Source organism: Pelophylax lessonae (genome assembly GCF_965119305.1).
Source record: "Pelophylax lessonae genome assembly, chromosome: 1".
Classification (NCBI taxonomy): Eukaryota; Metazoa; Chordata; class Amphibia; order Anura; family Ranidae; genus Pelophylax; species Pelophylax lessonae.
Window position 1 is genome coordinate 352,352,621 of NC_138768.1, and position 14,613 is coordinate 352,367,233.

Genomic DNA, 14,613 nt, shown 5'->3' on the forward strand with positions numbered 1-14,613 from the left:
TGAGGAGCTGGTGTAGTAAGGAGGGTTTCGGGTTCCTGGAGAACTGGGCCGACTTCTCAGTCGGTCACCGGCTCTTTGGTAGGGACGGATTGCACCTAAATGGGGTGGGTGCAGCCGTACTGGGTGCGAGGATGGCCAAAAAGTTAGAGGGGCTTTTAAACTAGGGAATGGGGGGGAGGGTACAGATGTAGAATTAGCCAGTGGAAAGCAAGTTTCAGAGGACAGAAATGGGGGCATTAGCGGTAGGGTGTTCGGAGCTCCTATACCCAGGGTGGGTACGGGGAAAAATCAAGAGAGCAGCCTAAAAACATCAAAATTACGAGGCTTATATACCAATGCCAGAAGCCTGGCCAACAAGATGGGAGAGCTGGAGCTGCTGATGTTTGAGGAGGACTTAGATTTTGTGGGGATAACTGAGACTTGGTTTGACAGCTCTCATGACTGGATGGCGACCATTCAGGGGTATTCCCTTTATCGCAGAGATAGAGAGGGTAAAAAAGGGGGAGGGGTATGTTTGTATATTAAGAACAGTATACAGGTAAATATGAGGGATGATATTAATAATGGAGCTATGGACGAGGCAGAATCCCTATGGGTAGAGCTTCAAAGGAAAGGCACGGTGGGGAAGGTAATATTGGGCGTATGCTATAGGCCCCCAAACCAGAGGGAGGAGGGTGAGGTGGACCTCATGTTACAGATAGGATTGGCAGCAAGGATGGGAAATGTCATTATAATGGGGGACTTTAATTATCCTGATATAGACTGGGCAGAAGGAACCGCGCATTCAGCCAAGGCTCGGCAGTTCCTAAATGTTTTGCAGGACAATTTCATGGGTCAGATGGTGAATGCACCGACAAGAAACAATGCGGTACTTGACCTACTGATTACCAACAATACAGACCTGCTCATGGATATAGAAATACGGGACAACTTAGGGAACAGTGACCATAGGTCAATTGGTTTCAGTATTAATTACAGTAATAGGAAACACAAGGGTAATATAAGGACACTGAATTTCAAAAGAGCCAATTTCCCTAAACTGCGCTCGCTGCTAGAAAATATCAAATGGGATAGAACCCTGGGAACAAAGAACACGGAGGAAAAATGGGAGTGCTTCAAGAGCATAGTTAACAAGGGGGTGGGCCAGTGCATTCCACAGGGAAATAAATTTAAAAGAGCAAAACTAAACCCTGGGTGGCTAAACTCCAACATAAAAATGTATATTAGAGCTAAAGAAAAGGCCTTCAAAAAATACAAGACTGAGGGGTCATTGGCAGCATTTAAGCACTACAAAGAGTGTAATAAGAAATGTAAAGACGAAATCAGGGCGGCTAAAATAGAACACGAGAGACATATAGCGGAGGAGAGTAAAAAGAACCCCAAGAAGTTCTTTAAGTATATAAACAGTAAGAAAGCGAGGCCAGAACACATTGGCCCCATAAAAGATGATAAAGGAAAAATGGCCACTGAGGACAGAGAAAAGGCGGAAGTGTTAAACAATTTCTTTTCTTCAGTCTTCACAAAGGAATCGGGGGGCTAAACGAACCCCGCTTGTAAGGCCGAACTAAATAATACACCTCAGGAAGTGCCGCCATGGCTAACAGAGGATAGACTTAGAGCTAAACTAGAGAAACTTAACATAAATAAATCCCCGGGACCGGATGGCTTGCACCCAAGGGTTCTTAATGAGCTCAGCCAGGTGATTGCCAGACCATTATTCTTGATCTTTAAGGATAGTTTACAGACAGGTATGGTGCCAGCTGATTGGAAAAAAGCCAACGTGGTACCAATATTTAAAAAGGGGCCGAGATATATCCCGGGTAACTATAGGCCGGTCAGCCTAACATCAGTAGTCTGCAAAATTTTGGAGGGGATGATAAGGGACCACATACAAGACTTTAGTAATGAAAACGGTATTATAAGTAGTAATCAGCATGGATTCATGAAAAATCGTTCATGCCAAACCAATCTATTAACCTTCTACGATGAAGTGAGCTGCCACTTAGATAAAGGTAAGCCTGTGGATGTGGTGTATCTGGACTTTGCAAAGGCCTTTGACACCGTTCCCCACAAACGCTTACTGTACAAACTAAGGAAGATAGGTATGGACCATAAGGTGAGTACCTGGATAGAGAACTGGCTCCAGGGGAGAGTACAGAGGGTGGTGATTAATGGGGAGTACTCGGATTGGGCGGGTGTGGAAAGTGGGGTCCCCCAGGGTTCTGTCCTGGGACCAATCCTGTTTAATTTATTCATAAATGATCTAGAGGAGGGGATATCTAGTACAATCTCAGTATTTGCAGATGATACTAAATTAGGCATGCCAATATCTTCTATGCAGGATGTGGAAATCTTGCAAGCAGACCTGAACAAAATAACGGGGTGGGCAACTACATGGCAGATGAGATTTAATGTAGAAAAATGTAAAGTAATGCACTTGGGGGCCAGAAACCAGAAAGCAAGCTACTCACTAGGGGGGGAACCTCTGGGTGAGTCTAGGATGGAAAGGGACCTGGGGGTACTGGTAGACAACAGGCTTGGAAGTGGCATGCAATGCCAAGCCGCTGCAAGCAAAGCCAACAGAATACTGGGTTGTATAAAAAAGGGGATTCACTCCAGAAATAAAGAGATTATTCTTCCACTCTACAAGACTCTGGTCCGGCCACATCTGGAGTATGCTTTCCAGTTCTGGGCACCGGTCCTCAGGAAGGATGTGCTGGAACTGGAGAAAGTCCAGAGAAGGGCAACAAAAATAATTAGGGGAATGGAGGACATCAGCTATGAGGAAAGACTACAAGCACTGAACCTATTCTCTCTGGAGAAGAGACGATTGAGGGGGGATATGATATCAATGTACAAATACTGTACTGGCGACACTAGCATAAGGAACAAACTATTCAGAGAAAGGAGATACAATAAGACACGTGGCCACTCACTAAAACTTGAGGAAAGGCGGTTTAACCTTAAAGTGCGTAAGGGGTTCTTCACTGTAAGAGCGGTAAGGATGTGGAATTCTCTTCCGCAAGCAGTCGTATCAGCGGGGAGCATTGATAGTTTCAAAAAACTATTGGATGGACACCTTAAAGACCACAACATACAGGGGTATACAATGTACGGTTAAAAGCAAACACACACACACACATCATAGGTTGAACTGGATGGACTTGTGTCTTTTTTCAGCCTCACTAACTATGTAACTATGTAACTATGTAAGCTATGTGCCAGAAAGAGACTTCTCCCTGAAATGATCATAAAGCCCATGTGATCCTTCTATATAGGATCACATGTCTCTATGGTCATTTCAGAAGCCACGCCCCCCCCCCCCCACAGTTAGAATCGCTCCCCTAGGCTCACATTTAACCCCTTGATCACCTGAAGGGTTAACCCCTTTCCTGCCAATGGCATTATTACAGTAACAGTGCATATTTTTAGCACTGATTGCTGTTGTAATGTCACTGGTACCCCCAAAAGTGTCAAAAATGTCAGTTAAGGGTCCGATCTGTCCGCCACAGTGTCGCAGTCCCGCAAAAAAAAGAAAGCTCGCCGCCATTACTAGAAAAAAAAAAAAATGACATAAATCTTTCCCGTAGTTAGTAGAGGCAATAACGTTTGCGCAAACCAATCAAAATACGCTTATTGCGATTTTTGTTTACCAAAAATATGTAGCAGAACACCTGGCCTAAAATGTTAAAACATTTTGATTTTTAAATTTTTTTTGGGAGAATGTTTTTATATAGCAGAATGTGAAAAATATTGTTTTTTTTTTTTTTTTTTCAGAATTGTCCCTAATTTTTTGTTTATAGCGCAAAAAATAAAAAATTGCACAGGTGATCAAATACCACCAAAAGAAAGCTCTATTTGTGGGAAAAAAAAGGGCATCAATTTTATTTGGGGACAGCTTTGCACAACCGCGCAATTGTCCGTTAAAGTAACGCAGCGAATAATCGCAAAATAGGGCCTGGTCAGGAAGGGGGCAAATCCTTCCGGTCTTAAAGTGGTTAAAGTATACGCCATGAACTTCTCTTATTTGGTTTGTTATATATACCAGTAAAACTATTTTTTTCAGGAACACCAGGTGAAAATAAACGTAAATGGTTCTGTAAAAAATAATATGAATGTAGCCCCCACTTTCAAAGTCTAGTAAACTTCTTTACACTACTTTTTTTTTTCTTGGGTTTAAGCACACTTTAACTGCAGGACAACTGTTAATCACAAACTATGAGAGGTCAGTCTATGTAGAGCAAAAGCACCATGAAATTCTCTACTCTAACAACAGTGACAGATGCTTTAATTTGAGTAATATTACATTATTGCATTATGTTTATTTATAACACGTTTGACACCCTCCTAGGTAGGTGCTAGGTAAACTCATTTGGTGGCTCTTTCTGCTTATCAGGAGAGCCTAATCTGTTAGTTTAGCCTGTCACATGTTTCCAGGTGTGATTTATTGGGTCTAAGGGAGTCTCCCCATTGTATCCAATAAGGGAGCTTGTTGGACAGTGGAGGAAACCTAACCAATAGCACACCAGGGTTTATGACTGTCCCAGTGGGTGGGCATTGCTGCAATGCATCCTGGGATTGGGAATATATCCTGAGGGGGCATGTGACAGGGTGTCTTTTGGTGGGAGCAAAGTCCCAGGAGGAGGTGGATGGCTGTCTCTCCTCCTGCAGGTGTGAGAAAGGTGGTCCAGGCGGTCGGCCTAGGAACCAGGTGTGGAGCTGGGCTGCAGAGGATCCAGTGTGCTGACCAGTGGAGCTGTTGGGCAGAAGTCTTTGGGAAAAACAGTATTGTGAGTACTAAGATCCGCCTAAGGATCTGCCTAGGAGATGGGACCACTCCAGAGAAGTCAGGGGATCAAGGAGCCATATTACACAAAGTGTTACAGAAAAGGGGTGCCAAGTAGTTAACCCTGAAGATTAGGGATAAAGGGGGCACCAGGAAGGGCCCTGAAGTTGTTCAGCAGTACAGTCTACCTCAGAGCACAGCTTGCCTCAGGATAGAGTTTACCTCAGGAAGCTTAAGAAATTCCTTTCACAGCCAAGGGCAATGTGAAGCAGCGGCCTAGCCGTGACTAGTAGGGATGATCGAACTTTTGAAAAGTTCGGTTCAACCAGAACACCCGAATTTCCCAAAAGTTCGGTTCGGATTTCAGAACCCCATTGAAATCAATGGGACCCGAACTTCGGTAATCAAAAAACACCATTTTTAAGCCCTAAAACCCAATAAATGCCCCTAAAAAGTGCCTAGGGTTCTGGGTCATGCCCCATTAACTATTAATCACACAAAAAAAAGTTCTTAAAAATTGTCATTTTTGATAAAAAAAGCCAATTATTGAAAAAAAAAAAAAAGAGAGATTTTTTTATTTTGGTCTACAAAGTGTACATGTGAAGTTTCAGCTCTGTAGCATGTCCAGAACCATGAAAAAAAAAAAAAGATAATTTTTCAGTAGAACAGGGATGTGGGACCCTCCTTTAACACCTATATGATCTTTTTTTTCTGGTTCTGGACATGCTACAGAGCTGAAACTTCACAGGTACACCTTTTAGACCCCCCAGACACAAAATCACACAAAAAAAGTTCTTAAAAATTGTCATTTTTGATAAAAAAAGCCAATTATTGAAAAATTAAAAAAAAAAGAGATTTTTTGATTTTTATTTATAAGTGTGAGGAAAGGGATATCTAGTGTAGTTAGAGTGCTCCTTTACACTTAAGTTAGCTTCAAAAATTTAGTTTCTGTAGGGAAAGTGTTAAGTGTAAGGGGACCGTAGTGTAGTGTAGGGTTAACTGCTATGGCAGGGTGACAAAACCCTTCCATAGCAGGGTGACCGCTATAGAGAAATGATCATTTCTCTGAATTGCTTCGGCACACCCATATGGCTTCTCACCAGCCAAGCATTTTTTATGCTGCAGGGGCTGCCACTGCCAGTGCTTTTTTGAGGACATGTTTGATGTCATGATAAAGGAAAAAAAACCAGCGCTACGGATTATGATGGGAGGGTGAAAGTTAAAATAAGGTGTAAGCTGCCCCAATCAACCCTTAAATATAAAGGTGAAAGTGAAGAAATAATATGTGACGATTGGTGTTGGCGCTACCTTAGAAAATAAATAAATAGTGTATACTGCCACAATTGGCACAAAATAAATGAAATACAGTGACCTACAAATTCCAGAGTATCACCAAGAAAACGTGAGTGAAAATCACTAAAATAAAAATTAAAAAGACACAGGTGTTTTATTCATATATATCCAAAAAATAAACCACTACAACCCTGTGATGGTATGTGCAAACAACAAATTATATATAATGATCAACGTGCATAAAAAATTGGTCCCAAAACCACAAGTGTATTCTCAGGTTACAGATACCTGATAAAAGTGCCACACATATTGTGATTAAGTGGAAATAAATGATGGAAGTAAAGTCCATGAATAGCCACCAGGTGGCGTTTTAGGTATACAACCTGTATATTTGATTGTGCGGGGGGTCTCTTCTCCGTAGTAGGGGAGCAGCTCTGAGCCGGTGGCGGATGCCCTAGGTGCTCACATAAACAGAGGAAGACCCTATGGTGAATGTTAAATCCATACAATAGTAAAAACAACGTAGCAGACTCACTCGTTACGGTGATCAGGATCAGAAGAACGGTGCGCGCCGGGATGCTTCCGCGTTCCACGGCCGACAACCGGAAGTGACGTTAGACTCCGCCCATTTGGTCACACATAAGGTCATAAAAGAAAAACTTTTAAAATCAAGTATAATCAAAATTACTATTACTATGCTGCAGTCCTCTTACGTTAATCTAGACTTGTCATGATTGCCTGTAACTTCCTTCTCTGAAAACTTCAGAGTTGTGCTTAGGACAAGAGAACATACTTGCCTAAATTTTCAATGTGCTATTTGGCACACAAATAGCTACCATATAATGCTCTTTTGGACCAGTTGTAGTTTCAAATGTCTGTGCTTCTAGGTGGCACCCAATCTCCTTTCTTTCCTGAGCAGAAGATTGGGACTAGTCATGGGTAAACAGGAAAGTGGGGCTAGGGACAAGTTCACCCAGAAGGGACCTACATAAACACATTGAAAACATTAAAGCAGCTTAGTGTCCCAAGTAGGATTCAGTTTCCGAACACTAGGTCTAAAAAACAAGAGTCAAACTCACAGTGCCCATACCACAGAGCAGTCTACAGCCACAAATACCAATTAGGTTATTTGTGGCTTCTTTGAAGATGCCCTTTTGGGGAAAGCGTGTCAGTGGAGCTGATTAGGTGACGCCATCGTGTGTGCATGCTGCCGGGATTCGCAGCTGTACTTGGAAGCTGACTGTGCTGTATATGCTGTCAGATTCCTGCTGATCTGTAAGGGCAATACTTTTTAATTAAATGGTTTAAAAATGTAACTGCACTATGAAGCTTTGCCTTTTTCTATTTCCTAACCAGTATTTGTGTCTGTAAACTGCTCAGCGGTAGTGAGTTTTATCAATATTGGATGAATGGCATGCATTGCTGAGTGGAATGGAGGAGATATTTCTTATATGTATAAGCACTGTGTGAGACCTCCTTTGTTGAAATCAGTCAATCTGGTAAGCTGCCTTGCATGACTAATCCTATCCCAGCACTTGCATGACTAATCCTATCCCAGCACCGTAGCACTACAGCGAATTTTCCATAACGAAAAGCACTTTTTCACTGAGTTTTATTTTGTTGGAATTGGGACTTTTTTCGGACTATTTCACAAATGCGCCACACTTTTTGGATTTGTGCACTTGAACTTCTCTTGAACTTCATCAATTTTATGATTGATTTATTCAATTATTTATACACAGATAATGTATGTGCTACAACAGTGGTTTCATTTTTTAATTTTATTTATGTATGTGATAAGTACGTTTTGTTAATTGAGAAAATTGCTTACACTTTAGGTATTGCTTACACTTAATCACACATTTGTGAGCCTGGATTTTTTTATTTTTTTTTTTATTTCTAAAAGACAAGAGTGCTAAACACTCATACCTTAGTGTAATTAGGCTCCAGGCCATTGAGAAAATAGGTAAAGCTTTAGGCCAGGTTCACATGATTGCAGTGCATTACCACGCACACGTTAATTTGTGTAACCCATTTATTTATTGGGCTGCCAACATACCACAATGCAAAAAATCTTTTTCCAGGCACAGCATGGATGATTTACATCTGTGAGTTGTGGTGTGCTAAAATGCAGGGCCGCTGTGGTGCATTCGGGAATTATTTGGGGCACTGTTCAAAATAAATGGCTTAGCAACAAACTGCACCAACTCCCACATGTTACTATGCATTATCACTCAGCAAATATGTGAACCTAGCATTAGACCTTTGGAAACTAGAGGAGACAGCTGCAGAAAATACCATGATAAAAATAAAATTATAGAGCAGGCAGCTCTATTCATGAAGGTTAATTGAAATGTTTTCATGTTTCAGTGCCAAATGCAAAAAAGAGCTTTTGTTCACTACCAGCTATCTGGCAGGTTACCAGCAGTTACAATATTACTTCCTGCAGTGATCACAAATCAAGAAAGCAGATAGGAAATGAGAGAAAATCTCTACAAAATGAAGGAAAACCCTCCTCTTAGAAAGCTGTCACCAGAATACTTGTCCCCATAACAATATATATCCTCACCTCTTATTTTGGTAAAAACAATTTTGGTCTCAGTGACAATGGCTACCTATAAAAAAAGAAAGAGTAAATCTATTAAGCAAGGACACAGGCAAACAATAAAAACATTACAGGATTCTAACTATTCCTTGCTTTACACAAAACAATAAAAAGAAAATTTAGCAATACATATACTTTAAGCTATTGGGTTAGCATAACAATCAGTCAGATAGCATTTGCAGAGGGTCAGACTGTCAGAAACAGCAGCCTCCATATTTCTCTCATGACAGGTGTACATCATTATTTTTCAAATATTGAAAAAGGGCATGATAACCTAATGAATTGATCATTTGCCAAAAAGATAGACATTTTTTTTAAGGTTAATGTTAGATCATATTACGTTTTTTAAAAACAAATATATGCATATGTATATATTGTAATGGGCAGACCCAACTGGTATTGGCAGCGGTAAACCAGGCATTAGACAGGGGCACCCAGGTTCAGTCCTAACAGGTTTGTCCTGCCATTTTTTTTTGGCAAGGAAGTGAACAAAAAATTTCAGAGGAGAAAGACTTTGTACAGCAAGTCCATAGCAAGAAACAAATAAAAAGATCTGCCTGTCAAGGCCAATAAATAAACTCAGGTCAGTTCTTGGCTAACAGGGTTCCCAAACACAAACAGGCAAAACATATACCTTTTTTAATGTTCTGTCAGCACTCAGTCTTTTAATCCAGCAGTAGTCTCCAATAACAGAGAGAGAGAGAAAACCCTGATCATCAGTCATCTTATATATACAGTATATAAAGGCCAGTGGACACCTAAAATTAATAGCACGGTCTGGTTACCAGGAGCTACAAAGTATTTGGGCTCAAGGACCCATAACAACATTTATTGAGATTCTAAGAAAACACAAAGTTTGTTTTTTCCATATCAGTCATAAACCCTGGAACCCCTACAATATGTATGTAAGAAACCTAGGTAACACATATATGCTGTCCACAATCACTCTAGACAGTGCTTCTCATACGCTCCCTCTCTTCTCAGACCTGTAGGCAGGAGCACATTTTGCCAAAATATAGTGGACCCATTGACAGTCCAACATTCTCTTGCTAGGCCCCTGGGTGTGTTCTACATAAAATGTACAGTCTTGACCCTTGCATCGTTCCATTTGTTCTGAGCCATCCACTATAGAGGAGAATGTACTGTAATTAATCAGAGCCTTCTGCCCAAAAAGGTGATACCTTATTGACTCTGATGTCCACTTCATAGCCAGGCATTGACTTTACATGTCAGGAACCATGAATCAGACTGAGACAGAAAATGCAGTAAAAATAACACCTTTAATGTAATGGTAAACAATGGTACAGAACAGTAAAAGTAGTTAAAACATAAGCCAGGGGTCAGAAGCTAAAATGGAAAGTCAAACGAGCCAGTGATTAGGAAAACGGAAATCAGCATAGTCGGAGGCAGAGGAACAAGATCAGGAACCAGAATAGACATCAGCTGGGCAAAGTCTTTCACAGGAACACAGAAGAGAAACTCCAGATATGTTGACCAGGCGATGGCAGGAAAGGAATGAACAAGGCAGCTTAAATAGCCACAAGGGGTTGGCTGTAGGGGGGACTGATGAGCAGATAATGATAACCAGGTGAGCCACTGAGGAAACAATGAGTGCTGACAGTCACCTGACAGCTGAGCAGCCTGAAAACAGAGAAGAGAGCTGCTGTGAGCCCAGCCCTGACATTACACTAATAAATAGTTCCTCTCTGAGAAGAGCTGAGTTATGTTACTGGATGACCTTCCCCATCAATTTCCTGGGACAAGACTGTTCAAAGGCCAACATTAGAGGCATCCGTTTGTACAAGAAATTATTGACTGATATTGGGAGCTGATCTATTTCACAATACTACATTCAGTTGTTGAAAAGCTCTCTCTGCCTCTTTATTCCTTTTTAGAACTGGGCTCCTTTAGTGAGGGTCGTAAGTGGAGCTGCTATAATAACAAAGCTAGGCATAAACCTCGGGTAATACCCTACCTAGGGCCAACATTTAATGCTTCAGTGACGGAGGCCTTACGGTCCCTGCCCAATGCTCTTTACCATCCCTGCCCAATGCTGTAGACCAGATTCCAGGATTCGCCAATACCTATCCTGCATTGTTTTGGATTGCCTCATAACAAGCTTTTCAAATTAAGTCTTGAACTACCAGGACCTTCTTTAGGTGGGAATCCTAGTCAAGACAAAAATATATCATAATCTAGATATGCCTAAGCATGTGCTTTGTGAGGCTAAGAAAGAATGACGTCCACTGTTCTTTGAAAAGAGGCCAGGGCCCCATGTAAGACAAAGAGGAGCATCACGAGCTGGTGCAAAATGTTTGTGTATCAGCCATAAATCTCTTTACCAAACCTGTGTAAAAAAAAACAAGATTATCCATACACACCATCCACAATCCTGCCAGCCAGCAGCGCAAATAAATATAAATATATACATACAGTATAAAGTTTTAGATCAAGCAAGCAAGGGTCAAACATCTATTACTTCTCATCCCATTGATAGTGGTCACAAAGACATGATGTGGGGTGAAATCTCATTATTATTAATATCTGTGTCCCTCTGTGGTAGAACCCCCTGAGTAAGAAGAAGTTCCCCCTAACAGGTGTAAAAGCATGACAGAGCTTCTAACGCTTTGCCATTCTGACAGTCCACACGTAGAAAAACTTTTGCTGGACATTAAAACTCTAGAACTATTAGTGAATGTATTATATACATTCGATTAAAGACTCATCTACAGCTTATAATTGCGTTCATATTTTTTTGATTTTTTACAAATGGTTAATAGTACAAATAACCTATTATTTTTATTATTAGAATGATGATTCTGAATACAAGGAAACATCTACCAATAATGATTTCCAAGACAGGACTCACTCGAATAAAGATTTTGTCAATATTGGTCAGGTAAGATAAACCAATAATATGAGTATATGTAGTAATACTTAGGTAAAAAAGAACATTTTATAAAATAGAACTTTTGAATGCTATATTTAATCACCAACAATCACCTATCCTGTATTTTCTAAATCTTCATTAAATTTAACATGATTTAAAGGTCCCCAGAAAAATTTTGTGGCAGAAACATTCATATCAATTTGCTGCACATTTCCATTACTGACAATGACTTCTGCACAACTAATAATAAGCTTCAGAAATACAAACTGGGCAAACGGTCAATAACATAGTTAGGACATATTTGTGTGGCAGCGTTGACAATGCAGCCCTTATTCTTATGAAAGCATCCTCCAAGTTAACTACACACATATACAAATACCCAAAGTTCAAGGTTTACATTAAAGTATACTTAGTAAAAGATGGCTTGTTTTGTAAACTACCCTTATACGGAATACTAAGTAGAATCGGTAATTAGCTAATGTGTGGGAGGAAAGTAACTTTCCTCTTTGATCATAATTTGTTTAATTACAATTTAGGTAGGTTGAAAATCCAGTTGCATCATTATAGTAGGGTGTATTTTTGCAGTCTTCATGGAAAATGTCTTCAAAGTGAATACTTAACGTGTGGATCTATTTCATATGCATGCTAGAACTCCTGATCTCAACATAATAGTCAGCTTGTATTAACAAAATGGATAAATTGGGATATCTTTATAAATTGTAGTTAAAAACCTCATTCATTTTTAAAATGTTTATTAGTGTATTTAGAATTTCTTGTTCTTTTATTGATTATTCATCACTTTTTTGGATCTTCCATTTAGCTAGAAGACAGTTCAATACCTCAGGCTAAATATCATGATGCAGACGCAAAACAAAGGAGGTAAACTTTTTATTTACCAAATATAACTACAATAGCCAAAAATATAAGTAAAAGACACTTTCTCAATGTATAGCAATTAAAAAGCACTTCTTGAGTTCAAGCGACAGTGCCTAGGCATGAGAAGAGCATATTAGAAGAATTTTGTTGTCAGTCTACTGCTCACAGGAGGACAGCGTTCCTCATACTCCCATAGCTCCCAACTGTCCCTGATTTTGATGGACGGTCCCTGATTTGGAATGAAGTCCCTCTTTCCTCCTCATTTGTCCCTCATTTTGGTCTGATCTATATTGTTGCATATAAAATGCACATTGTATCTTTCAAAAAGTGTTTCCCAGTGCTATAGCTTTCATCCAATGTCTAAATGGCTGCATTTTTAAAATCTCAATTGCCAGTATAAAGGAATAGTGGTAGTAAAAAAGCACTAATCTTTTGTTTTTGTATAAGTTTCCTTTAAGGGGGAGTGGCAGGGGGTGTGTCCTATGCCTACATATTTTTGCTAACAGATGTCCCTCGTTCCCATCTCAAAAAGTTGGGAGGTGTGTATTCCTACCCTCCCATCACTAATATTAGGACTATTAGGGCATTGTAACTTTCTGGCAGCTCTCAAGATGAAAGGCTGCAGCAGGAGACTGGTCTTTGCAATTACACGCACAGATGAGAACACCAAAATACGTTTATAGAAACCTGGATTTATGTGATTATGTCTTCCCTTGGCATACATCCTCGACTGGTAAACAAATCTTGAGCCTTGGCATCGCTTGAACAAAGATTGTGCCATCCTACTGGAGAGAAATAAAAATTAGCTCTTTAAGGGGCAAATACAATTATACTTATGGATTCATTAGCACACACTCACAGGAAAAAATATATTTGAGGCTAGGTCTGTTTTAAAAAAATATTTGGATTCTATGGTTAAAACTCTTGAACTCAGCTTTTATTTTTCAGACTTAGTCTCTGTTCACACTACGTCGCTCTGACTTAGGGGGCGACCTGTGAAGTCGCGTGCAGCGCGACTTCGGCTCGACTTGCACGGACTTCATAAAATGAATGTCGATGCAAGTCGCCTCCAGGTCGCCCCGAAGTAGTACAGGATCCTTTTTCTAAGTCGGAGCGACTTGTGTCGCTCCTTTTAGAACGGCTCCTGTACTACACAATGGGAGCGTGAGCGCGACTGACAAGTCGTCTGACAAGTCGGATCAATGTGAATGCGGACTTACTGCAGAGGGTCATTTTTTAAGACTCAGGCAGAAAATGTGCTCTTTTTTGGATGCATTCCATTCCATTTGCTTTTAAGTCCTATACTACCAACACCACCAACGATGACAGGAGCTTGTTCCCTGTAGTTTTTGGCCACTACAGTAGACTCTACAACTGCTCCAACAGAAGAATGGGAACTGCTCATTGTATTGGAAGCCTCAAATCTATTTATAAACTAATCCAACAAACAGACCAGTCCATTCAAGGTACAAAACATCCACACGAGTTTCACTCAATAAAGAGCTTACCCATAAGCTCATTAGAGTGTTTTGTACCTCGGATGGACTTGTCTGTTTGTTTAATCAATTATTTACCAGATTTTAGGCTTCAAATACAGCGATTGGTTCCACTTTCTTCTTTTGGGGCAGTTGCTGAAGGTGATCGAAATGTTCATGAAAAAAAAAAATACTGCATGTCCAGTTTTAGTCCATTGTAGAGCTGTGGAAGCCCATTGGGTTTCCTATTGGTTCAAACAAATGGGCCGTTTATCACAACATGCATCATTACCGCAACACACTGATATGAGCAGGCCCCTTATGGGTGGGTGGATTTTTAATTGATCTCCTACTGCTTTTATATTGTACTATGGATGCAAACCAAGAGCTCCACATCAAAATAGGCTGGTAAAACATTGAGATGATGATGCAGATATCCCTATCAAAACTTAGAAAAATGATTGTGCTACTATTTTAGGGGAACAGCTACTAGCACCACAATACAACAAAATATTGTGTAACAAACAAAAAGAAAATAAACAGTACTGCACTCAGTGAGAAGTGTACCTGTTATATAAATAGGTGTACCCATGTAAATGAGTGTACCTGTTAAATAAACAACTTAGAAATTAAGGTATCATACAATAAAGTGCAATGTGCACTAAACATAATTACATGCTCAAAACAT

General features: G+C 40.2%; 1 protein-coding gene across 1 annotated transcript in view; it reads left to right on the forward strand.

Annotated features, from left to right (window-relative positions):
- SLC28A3 (solute carrier family 28 member 3) overlaps positions 1 to 14,613 on the forward strand; it is a 114,110-nt gene that overhangs the window by 20,548 nt on the left and 78,949 nt on the right. The window contains exons 2-3 of the mRNA XM_082265603.1: positions 11,494 to 11,583; positions 12,395 to 12,453. Coding sequence (XP_082121729.1) covers positions 11,494 to 11,583; positions 12,395 to 12,453 — 149 coding nt within the window. The remainder of the gene's footprint in view (positions 1 to 11,493; positions 11,584 to 12,394; positions 12,454 to 14,613) is intronic.